Here is an 11,675-nt window from a genome sequence, read left to right as displayed (position 1 = left end):
GAATACTAACTAAAGCTTGTTCAGTGACCTTTAGTTAAAGTGCCTCTGCTGCCATTTTGAAGCATGGGACACTGAATAGATGTTATGGCGAGGCTGCTGGAGCATGCTAATCGGCATGTTCCAGCCACCTCAGTCGAGTCTACTCTGACACACACTAATTGGAACGTGTTAGGCACGTGTATAGGTGCTCGCGGTGTCTGCATTGAATAACTATGGCTTTAAAATGAAGAGATCACAACTAGGGACCTGGGATGATGGTCTGGGAAAAAGATAGCTGTGCAGGGAAGGGGATCCATCTGAAGATTTAGGAGAGTATCTCTACATCATTGGGGATGTTTGGTGAGGAAGGCTTTAAACTAGGTTTTGTGGGGAATGATGACAAAAATATTGACTGAAGTGCAATTAGGATCTAAGGATTAAGGCTGGGCAAAGAGGCTTAGCTGTTGAAAGAAGAGGGAAGACTAATGGGGTTAAAATGAGAGGGAGAAAAAACATCAGGAAAATCTGCAAAGTAGCTTTCATTCCTATATTCTAAAAAAAACATGGGGATTGAGCAGAATGAACTGGAAGTTATATTGCCTGGAGTAGGTGTCGTGGGATAACTCACATGGTTAGAATGTCCATACTTGAGGGGGTATAGTTTGATTTAGAGGGACTGGTTTGAGGGGTTAAAAAGAGGAGATATTGCACTGTTTTGTCCAGAATGCATGTGCTTGCTCTGATGTCCTAGGGGAAATCAGCAAGAGAGCTGTTGAGTGCATGTGGGTGAAGATTAAAGGGTAACAAAAAATACCCTGGGTTGACTATAGACCACCAAATCAGGAAGGACTGAATAAGGCATTCTTCAAACAAAATATCTGTAAATATGTAAATTAGTAATAATGGGGCATTTAACTTTCCTGATACCTGTTGGAAGAAAGATACAGAAAAACATACAATTTTTAACAAGTTCTTAATCTACACAACAACATTGGTTTAGGAAACTTCCTAACATTACAAACAGTAGGGCAGTGGAGTAAGTTGTCTAGAGAAGTTGTATAGGTTTTCAAGAACAGACTGAATGGGCACCTGGGTGGGATGGTACAGGAACAGCATGTCTGGTGGCTGTTACGACTCAGGAAAGAGACCTTGAAATCATTATACAGATGGCTCTCTAAAAGCGTCAGCTCGATTTATATAGTAGTACCTTAAAAAAAAAAAAAAAAGCCAGTAACCTGTTGAGCATTGTTAAGAAGGGAACAGAAGACAAAATGGAGAACATCATCATGCCACTACACAAATCTATAAATGCACCTACACTTTGGCTACTGTGTGCAGTTCTGGACCCCACATCTCCAAAAGGATGTAGTGGAATTGGGAAAGGTACAGAGAAGGTCTGCCAGAATGATCGGGGCACGGAGCAATGGCCATACCAGGGAAGGGTAAAAAAGCCAGGACTCTTCAGTTTGGAAAGGAGAAGGCTGAAGGGGGATATGATAGCAGTCTATAAAATCATGAAGCATGTGGACCAAGTGGACAGAGAACTGTTATTCACCAAGTCCCACAATATTAAGGGGCACCTGCTGACATGAGTGTGTGACAGGTTTAAAGCTAACGTGATAAAGTACTTTTTCAAGCAACACATAGTTAACTTGTGGAATTCATTGCCACAGGAGGTGGTAGAGACAGACACTTCACTAAAATTCAGAGGGACAAGACATTCCTGGATCATAGCTCTGTTAATAGCTGTTGATCAGAATGGTTGGAGATGTTTCCTCTGGCACCTCTAAACCAGTAATGGTGGATGTCAGGGAGGGTATTGAATAGGGAATGGAACATTCTAGATCTGTTAGGCTCACGGTTCTCTCTCTACCATCCACTTCTGGATCCTGGGCTAGATGGGCCATTGGTCCGACTCAGAATGGCACTTATGCTCTTAGGTTTGTCCAACATCTGTGCAGGGGTCGGGCAAGATGACCCTTGTTCCTTCCAGCCCTATGATTCTAAGAAGTCACCCTCTTATCACCCCAGAGACGCTAAGAACACGGGGGATGACGTGCCCTCTGACTTGGAGAGAATAGCGTGTGGAAAATCTTGCATTAAGCAGTCTGTGCAATTTCTATCAGAGTGAAGACTTAATCTGGCATTGGTGACAATGGTGCCATCCACTAGGGATGGCAAGCAACTTAATTTTTTCCCCCTCTTCTCTTCCCCCAAGACCGACTTCGAGACACACTGATCCATGAGGTTTGCCACGCAGCCACCTGGATTATCAATGGAATACGAGATGGACATGGACCAATTTGGAGATTTTACGCTAAGAAATCAACTGTAATTCATCCAGAGCTGCCAATGGTGACACGATGCCACAGCTATGAGATTAAATACAAATTCACTTATGAGTGTTCTGTGTGCAAAGCCACGTGAGTAGTCATTGTTTGCTCCTGTTTGCCTGGGATCCTCTACTAACTTTCTTCACCTCCCCAATCCAACAACTAACTAAATGTCTATTTTAAAACTAGATCTTTTTACATTATTAGCAGTTGGCACTGGAATGCACTGAATTTGTCTGTATTACATCACCTTCTTTGTCCTAAAACCATAAAGAGCCTCGCACTGATCCCCTACCAATCTCTCTTCCAGTTTCCTTACCAGACTTCAATTTCCCTGCTGTTTATTATTTATCATCATGGTTGTTGTTGTTCTTATTAACATCATAATTACTTAATGGCTTCTTTGAGAACAAAATGTTGGGGGGAGGCAAGACAAGATATTTAAGGGGAGCAATGTGGACCTCACTGAGTTTTTGAAGACTTGTAGATAACTCCCAGAAGGGACCATTTCAGTTCCATGGTCTATGTTAATTCACTTCTTTAGTCTATGTTAATCAAAATATTGCCTACTGATTTCTGCATCCAGTTTAGAATAGCAACCAAGTGGGACCAAACTTGCTGGAAATGAGTTCCTCTTGGCCACCATTTATTGATTTAAAATTTTGCAGCTCTGTCTAAAAACGCAACACTCGGCCAGTTTCAAAATAGTTACGTTAATTTTGTGCAGTACTGTTCTCCACGGGAGCAGAGATTTTTCTTTTGGGTGTTCAGACTTTCCATTTTGCTTAGATCTTAAGATCCAGATATCTTCTCCAGGACCCACCTCCCACAGACAAAGTACTATTAGGAAGGTATTATGGTAGCTAGATACAAACTGAAGTTTTTTATGTTGCCACAAGGCAAAGGGTGTCACTTGAGTTTCCAACTCTAACAGAACAATGTTACCGAAGGAGTTACTGATCACTTGCAAGGTTGTGTAGACTTGCTGGTGAGAGACTACTGTAGCTATGTGAAGAGCTTGTATATAACTTGTAAGTGGCACTCTGCCTCCTCTGTGCTTGGTGGTAGTGGATGGGGATTATGGTTATGCATCAAGATTTTATTGTTGTTGTAGTTGCTAACAGGGCTTGTCAGAGAGAACCCATATGACCTTTTTTAGCATATGACAGTAGTTTTTGAAATTTAAAGAGAGGAAAAAACCCGGTGCGGGGGGAGGGAGGGGTTACAGTGAATTGTTAAGCTGAATATGAGCCAAAAATGTCCCTTGTTGCAAAGAAGGCTAACGGCATACTGTAGGGGTGCACCGATAAAGAATTTTTGGGCCGATACCAATGGCTGCCTGGCTGTGCACGCACTGCAGCTGTGCACGTGCACGCACACGGCATTTATTGGTGGCATTACCGACCACATCAGCCAAAAAAATACGATTGTGAATAATGTCCATTTTACTTTTATCAGTGCCAATATGCATTGGTAGGAACGTTGCCAGCAGATTGAGGGAGGTGATTCTTCCCCTCTATTCTGCACTGCTGAGGACACATCTGGAGTCCTGTGTCCAATGAGGGGCACCCTGCAACAGAAAAGGATGTGGACAAATTGGACAGAGTCCAGCAGAGGGCAATGAAAATAGCGAGGGGGCTATGACTTGTGAGACAAGGCTGAGGGCCTATATACCCTTGATGCTGTGCCACACTGCACCATCCCTGGGTGGGCACAGAACACAAGCTGAAGGATGGGGGAAGCCTGGAGACTGCAGCTGATGCTGCAGCCACAGCAATTTGCTGCATGGCAGCCTGGCAGGAACCCAGGGGATGTCCCAACAGTTCTCATGGGGCAGAACAGCTAGGCATGCAGCTTGTGTAGTTAACTTAATGTAACCCTTAGAGTGACCCTGAACATTTTTACAGACACATGCTTAGAACACTCAACCTGCGCACACACACAGAGACTGCTGTTCTTAACTGTAGCTGAATGTATTAGAAGACTGACTTATACTGCTGGCCTGAAGCTTGGGCAACTCTCCTACCACTATTGCCTGATATCAGGGTGTGGGTCGACCACAGGCTTCTTGTGAGCCGGATCCAGCTGGCAGCTCCAGCTTGGGCCCAGGACAAACAACTCTGCTCTGGCTCCTGCTTTGGGCTCTGTGCCAGAACTGAAGCAGCATGTTTCAGGACACTGTGGCTGTAGTGGCAGCCCCAGCATGGGGCAGTGGTGGGGCTGGCAGCCGAGGATATGGGGCCACAGCACCAGTGACAGTTGAAACAGCCCAAGGGCAACCAAAGCTGTATCCATCCTCATTTGGTCTCCTGTTCCTGATTGTCATGTCCCTGTCCCCGTCCCCTCCCCTGGCTTAAGGGCCCCAGATTCTACGGCAGGCTACACCCCCAACTTCTGGTGGCCCACCTGTAGGCTAGTAGGCCCGACTGAGCAGTTCTGTTAGATGGATCAGGCCTGTGAGTCCTAGGTTTGACACCCAAATGCCAAATAATAATATAATGGCCAAATGCCATTATATAATCACTTTACTTTTTCTTTCTTCTATTTTAGGATTGGGCGTCACTCCAAGTCGCTGGACACAGAGCGTTTTGTGTGTGCACACTGTAGGGGGCAGCTAGTCTTGTGTCAGTCCAGCAGGAAGGATGGTACTCCTGTGAGAACACAGCTAACTCCATTTGCAAAGTATGTGAAAGAAAACTATGGGTCTACCAAGAAAAAGCAGCATGCTTTGAGCCATACAGAGGTCATGCGGAAGCTAAGTGCTGACTTTGCTTCAAAGACCAGGCTTCTAGATTCCTAATTGTATCTGAGCTTTGTGCTTTCAATGTTACAGAAGTTTGTAGCATTAGAAAAAGCAGACGGGTCTAGTTGGCTGCAATTTAGTTTCTAATTTGGAAGGGTTGCATGCAGCAGGGATTCAATGAATTGTTGTTTTTTTTGTTGCTGTTTGTGTCCCAGCTTGTAAGGTGCTACAAAGTCTTTAAGGTCTGAGCTGGTTGCATTCCAAGAACAGGGTTCAAAATTACTGGTGGAAATAATTTCCTTGTCTACAGATTATATATTTATCTTTCCTTTATTTGGCAGAATTTTCCTCTAGGAAGGAGCAGGTTTTTTGCTCCTACTCAGCAGGAGTTCCTTGCACGATTCTCCTGTTTCACTCAGGTGGCTGTTAGTGAAACACTTCTGTCTCCTTAAGGTGTTAGGGGAAAGGTGATCTACCCAAGACGTGTTTGGACCTGCATCCATTGCTGTAGAATATTCTGGGAGGGGGGTGTGGATGCATCTGTTTAGTTAAGTGTTATTGTAACTGACCTCTAAACACCGGGATTTCATAGAGGGCCAATGATAGCTAAAGAGGGGGAAACTCATTTAGAACCTAAGTATTTTAACCCGGTTTGAGAGAGATTCTAGAACCATTTAACTTGGGCTGAGAGACGGGGAAGGTCTTAAACCTAGATCAAATATTTCAGTTACAGATTTGTGATATGTTTTTGGGGGGTTTTTTGTTTAACCAGTGTGTGTACTGTGAATAATTTGTCCAGGTGATTATATCAGTTTTGTAAGTTTTATTCAAGTATTAATAAAACAAAATTTGTATCATACTGATGGTTAAGGTTAATGAAATTAATTTATTTCTGAGTCCCAGTGCCCCTTTTCTCTTCTCTTCTGCTGCCCCTGGGTAGCCACCTTGTGTCCTGGGCGGGCTTAGGGGGTCCCCAAGGAGTATTTGCTTATGGACTTACGGTGAAACTGCTCTACAGAGCACCTTGCAAAGTGCTTCCAGGTCTGCAGGGGTGCAAGGTGTATGGGGTGAGGCACAGAGGTGAGGTGATGGCTCTGTGTTGCCCTTGGTGACCTCCCAGGAAGACACTTTGGGGGGGTCAAATAGGTCACAGGGCAGTACAACCATTCTTCTTCCATGCCTGAGCTTTATCCTACAGGGTTTGGGTGCAGGTTTCCCCCTGGGTGACATGAGCCAGGGTCAACTTTTATGGTAGTGTTGAGTTTTGAAATGCAAAGGAGCAGGGACCAGGATGCACGGGTGCCAGAGTCGGGCTATAAACCAGCTGAGTGTTGCACGCATGTTTGTGGCAGGGTCCTTGTTCGGGACAGGACACAGGGGGGGGGGCCGTCTGCTTCTGGCTTGGGGGGAGCAGCCTGGCGCCGGTGGGATGCTTTACTTCCCCTGACCCGCAGCCCTCCGCCTCCGTTTGTTTTGTGCTGCCCTCATTCCTGACCCGCAGCCCCCGGCTCCCTGTTCTCGCCCCCACGGAAAAAGTCAGACCCCGGCGCGAGTCCCGTGAGCGAACGGGGGACCCGGGGCTGGGGGCGCGTCCTGGGGAGCGCAGCAGGGCCGGGATCAGAGGCGCGTGTTCCCGTTGGCCGCCTTGACGCGAGCAGCGATTGGCTGGAAGGGCTGCATGGGCGGGGTCGGGGAGACCACCCTTTCTCTGAGCGGCCTCTGCCGCCTGAGGCTAGTCTAGGAGGAAGCCACCGCCTCCTCAGGCACGCTGGCTGTTGGGATTGGTGCGAAGGGTGCACCGCTCTGCGTGCTGATTGGTTCGACTCCGGCAAAGCGCGGAGCTAAGAGGGGGGCGGCGCCTGAAACCCGCGTGCGCTGCTTCTGGCCTGAGGTGTATCGTTGTTAGCAAGATTTGCGCGGTGTTTCCCTGTTTTAAAGAGAGAAAAAGGTTGCTGTTCAGTAAGAACTGCAAGACATCCGTTGTAGTGGAGAGTAGGGGATCCTTGCTTTAAAATAAGTGCCGGTCTTATTCGGAGTCCACGTCCTTGTCACTACAGAAATGTATGTAGGAGGGATGCGTGTGCAGATGTGTATACAGTGCATGTGCTGCGTGAGAGCGATTTCCCCGCTCCCGGCCGTTGTGATCCAGCTGCAGGGACAGGAGGAGCCGCTTCTGTCCCTGCCCCTGGCTGCAATGCGCGGCGTGACCACAGGAGGGCAGCACTGAGCTTTCTAAGGCACGTGGCGTGGCGGGGGGCGTTGTGCGCGGTGCCTCAGCCCGGCCGGTGCTGCCGGGCCACTGCTCCGCGCCGCCGGCCCGTGGTCCCGCTGCTCGCCCCCGCCCGCGCGGAGTGGCCGCCTCGTTCCGCGCGGGAGGGCCCGGGGTTGTGGGGACGTGGAGCTGTGCGGGCACGCGGCGGTGTCTGCATGGAAATCCCCCCGTTTTGGCTGGTGAGTCGGGAACCTCTTTGCTGGCAGTGTGAGATTTTTTGGGGTGGGAAGGTGGTCATTTAGTCTCGTGATTTGGAGGCATTTATCTGGAAATATTTGGGGAAATACGGTGACATTGGGAGAAATCTGTGGGGATTTGGGATCTTTATTTGGAAATGTGTGGAAATGTGATTTTTGGGAGGGGAATTGGTAACTGTGTGTGGTGATATAGTGCCTTTTTTTCCGAAACGGTGATTTTTGTGTGGGAGGTGTTGGTGGAAATACGTTCGGAGATATGGTGATTTTGTGTGTGGAAACGGTGTGGTAATTTTAGGGTGATTTGGGAACGTTTTGTGTAACTGGTGTGTTGTGGGATGCGGGGAATATTTTGTGTTCGTTGGGTAAGAGTGTGGAAATATGCTTGTGTTGTGAGAGGGAAATGGTGTGGGGATTTTCAGAGCTCATTTGTGGGCACGTGTGCGCCTGTGTTTGGGTACATGGTGGTTTTTGGGTGGAAAACTGGCCATTTTGTGAGGCTCCTGCTCCACAGCACCCACCCACGATGAGCGCTGGCAGCGGTCCTCGCAGTCGCTGGGCCGTTCTTGCTGCAGCCACCTGGAGCCTGCGCCCAAATAGCCCTGCCGCCACCACCACTGCCATGTCCAGGCTGTTTCCCGGGGCAGCGGCAGCAGTGCAGAGGAGATGCAGGGCAGCCTGGGCGTGGGCTCTGAGCGGCTGCAGCAAAAAAGGGTCCCGCAGCGGTGCAGGGGTGGAACAGCTTTTCCTTTTCACCGAGCAGCAGCTTCTGCTCAGCTGCCACCGCTGGTGCCATTGCTCAGCGTGGGCGGGCGAGTCCAGAGCAGGGTCGGGGCTGTGCACGTGGGTTCTGGCTGGTCCGCTCCCCTGGGCTGAGTCCAGACCTGGGGCGGGCCGGGATCGGGGCTGCGCGCACGGGAACTGCCAGTAGCACGGTGCTGGGCCAGTGGCAGTGACAGCTGGAAGGAGCCACCTCTGTCCCGGCTGCCTAGAAGGGCAATCCAGCCACAGCCCTGCTGTGTTCCCAGGGATGGCAGGATGTGCCACAGGCTGGACAGCGCCTGGGCTAGGCGGGACCGAGGAACAGACAACATCCCTCCACATGCTGGATCTGGCCCGTGGGCAGTATTTTGCACACCCCTTGTGTAAGCGGGTGCATACGTTACACCCAGGATGGCTCTGGAGAAGTAGAAGATAAGCCAAAGCAAGTTCTTCCAAAAATGTACACTGGTCTATGGGGATATTAGTAGTCGGGCACTTTTGCCAAGAGCAGCCACATACAGCAAGGAATACATGGGCATACACAGTACCGGGTGGGAAGGTGCCACGGCCCCTTGCAATCTGTCCTTCAGGTTTGAGGTCAGTCCCAGAATCCTGCATCTCTACCCTTTTGTGTGGCGATTTTGTAGCCGTCAGGTTCAAATGTTTGTATTCCAACCTGTTTCTCTGAGGTAGGGAGCTCTTGGCCAATAGAGTGGAGAGCAGGGAAACGGTCAAGGCCTGGGACCATTCTTCTTTCCTGAGGTCACCTTGTCAGCATTGTGTGCGATTACTGGCCTATACATCTCAGCTCCCTCAAAACTTCTCTCACATGCTACTCGTGGCGCTTCAGACTGAACTGCTTCTGGGATCAGAGTATTGGGAGGGAGGAGTTACGTTGTGTAATGTGGCGTAGCAGAAAAAAGGTGAGGAGTGTTCAGGACTCCCTAAGAATCCTCATCTTGCACTCAAGCAGACGCTTGGTACTTCAGCGGTGACAGAATGTGGTTCTGCACCGAGGGGCCTCGTTTGTCCGCTAAGTGTAATCATGCCAGATAAAAATTCCCACGTATTTTTCTGAGAGTATGAATGGGGAAGGAATACCTTTTTTTTTTTTACCTTTTAGCCAGTAGCAGTAAGTTTCAGCCCGGATTTCCTTGGCTGATCTCATCGTATCCAGTGGCACATTTGTGGCTGTGACAGCACCAAGTCCGCCCCGTCACAGAACTCCAGGGGAGTGAAGGAAAACAGAAAACTTACCTTAGCAACCAGCCCCAGGAGAGAAAGGGGCGGGGAAACTGGGATGGAGGCGGAGATGTAAATATAAACAAAGGCAGCATGTGCTGTGAGAGAGTTAGCAGACAGCCTGAAAGATTTAAAAGGGAAGTAACCCAGAATTAGCTCTGGAAAAGAGAAGAAAGCAACCCAGAAGAACTTGGGAGAGACTACAAGAGATAGATAACAGACGGCAGGGAGAAGGGAAAGTAAGAAGGGTCCTGGAGAGACTTACCTTGGAAGCTGAAGTGAGGTAACGAAGGAGACCTCTGAGTTGGTGAGTAACATTCCAGAGACTTAACAAAATAAAAGTGTCACAACCCAAGGGTGTGATTTTGTTTGTGCGCGCTTTGGCACTGCTAAATTATTTCCCGCCACTAGGAGCTTTCTTTGCAGGGTGCATTTCTTAGTTGCAAAGAGAAATGCACGGTGCAAAGGACGGTTTCCGCCCAAGTTGGAGAACTCCGAGGAGAACCCCGCAAGGGAGGACTCCACAACCATCTGGAGGAGGAGAACTTCACGTCTCGTGAAGATCTCTAAGCGCTGCGGAGCCTATCGAACCCAGCGCAGGCTGTAGGGGTCTGATCAACCTCTGGCCTCTCCCCGTCGCCGAACGATCCCTCGACGAACCCCTTCCCTGCACGCAAGTTCCACGGAGCCTAGCAAACTTCGTGTGAGTGTATCCAGAGCTCTCTGCTTCGAGTTGTTGTCTTCGGTTGACGCGACGGGCTCGCGTGTTTAGAGCCTTCAGCCGGATTGGGCTAGAGGTTCGCGTGGAAGGAACTCTTGTCCGCCTCTCTTCTTTTCTGTCTGTAACCGCAACCCAAACAAGTTTTCCTGCCTGCACCGCGACCATCTTCGGTGTAAGTAAAATAATCTTTAATCAACCGCTAAGCGTCCGTGCCTAATTCTAGCCCGCCGGCCTGCATTCCCCGACCCGGCGTGTCCGGGCTGCTAGCCACAGCCCGCCGCGCACAGGCCCCCGAGGGCCTCGGACCGCTCCCGGCCCGCACAAAGAGAAAGGAATGAGAGTGTATGAAGATTAACAAAGAGAAGAGAACCCCACATTTTGATATCAGTAATGAATACAAGGTGGCATAGAATTGCCGTTTGCTTGGGACCCGTGCGTAGGAGAACGGGACAAGCAACCAAGACATTGAGAGCTCTCAAAGAGAGGGGGAACTAAATATATCTAAAATGTTAGTTATCTAAGAAAGACATAATAGTTGTGCAGAAGAGTTATTTTTGTTGAACCCCAGACACGATATCTTCATCTCTCAGGACTGTGTTTATTTCCTTACCTTATTCCATCAAAGTCATGGCGGGTGAGAAATAGAGGAAATTAACCAGTTCCTATTAAAACAAGAGATGGTGATTTATTTTGTGGGCGTAGCTTAACTCTCACAGTGGCCCTTGCTGCTTGGCACTGGAAGCACTTGGAGTTTACAAGATGACTTTTCTTTATACAGTTTCAGCTGTGTGAGATGGATATAGAGGGTTTTTTAATCAGTGATGCACGTTATCAAGGACCAGGTGCTGTTCAATTTTTTGAGAGAAAAGATTACAGTCCTTTTATGGTAGGGACAGTTTTGCAAGTTTAGAGACAGCATTCTGGATAAGTAGCCATTCCTTTACTTACTACTAGGGAACCTGCTTTTCTCTGGGGGAAAAAAAAAATCACAAAATCTCTGAATAAACCTCCCAAAATCCACCTTTTTTTCCTTGATTAAAAGGAAATGCCTCTCTCTCTCTCTCTAATTGAACACAATGTTTTATTGATATCTTTACAATGTTAAAGCCTCAATCACTATAATAAATTCTAAATATTTTGGCATTTACTTTTTTGGGTTTTTATCATGAAATATCAGAGTTCCCCCTGCCCCCCTTTGGTTACCAGTATGTGGGTCCACCAGCAGCTGTCCCCCTGCATGGCTTTGTTGCACTGAGCAGTCACGATACGCTGGTCCCCTGACCGTCTCATTGCCCTCCTAGCCCCGGTGGTGCCCCTCACTCCCTACCCGCAGCCCCCGGCCCAGGCCTGCTGGTGCCACTCTGTCCATGCGCAACCCTGTGGCCATTTCCATACTGGTCAGTCCCCCCCCATGGCCACCCAGCCTCCC

General features: G+C 48.7%; 1 protein-coding gene across 4 annotated transcripts in view; it reads left to right on the top strand.

The window, feature by feature from the left end:
• Positions 1–5,901, top strand: part of GCNA (germ cell nuclear acidic peptidase) — a 24,833-nt gene extending 18,932 nt beyond the window's left edge. For all 4 annotated transcript variants that reach the window (XM_025205075.1, XM_025205074.1, XM_006024410.2 and 1 more), the window contains 2 exons: positions 2,198–2,402; positions 4,863–5,901. In XM_025205075.1, the coding sequence (XP_025060860.1) occupies positions 2,198–2,402; positions 4,863–5,112 (455 nt within the window). In that variant the 3' untranslated portion in view covers positions 5,113–5,901. The remainder of the gene's footprint in view (positions 1–2,197; positions 2,403–4,862) is intronic.
• Positions 5,902–11,675: the final 5,774 nt, after the last annotated feature.

The sequence above is a fragment of the Alligator sinensis genome, unplaced genomic scaffold (assembly GCF_000455745.1).
Source record: "Alligator sinensis unplaced genomic scaffold, ASM45574v1 scaffold1059_1, whole genome shotgun sequence".
Taxonomy (NCBI): Eukaryota; Metazoa; Chordata; order Crocodylia; family Alligatoridae; genus Alligator; species Alligator sinensis.
The sequence above is the reverse complement of the archived record's forward strand: the minus strand, read 5'-3'. Positions and strand labels throughout refer to the sequence as shown.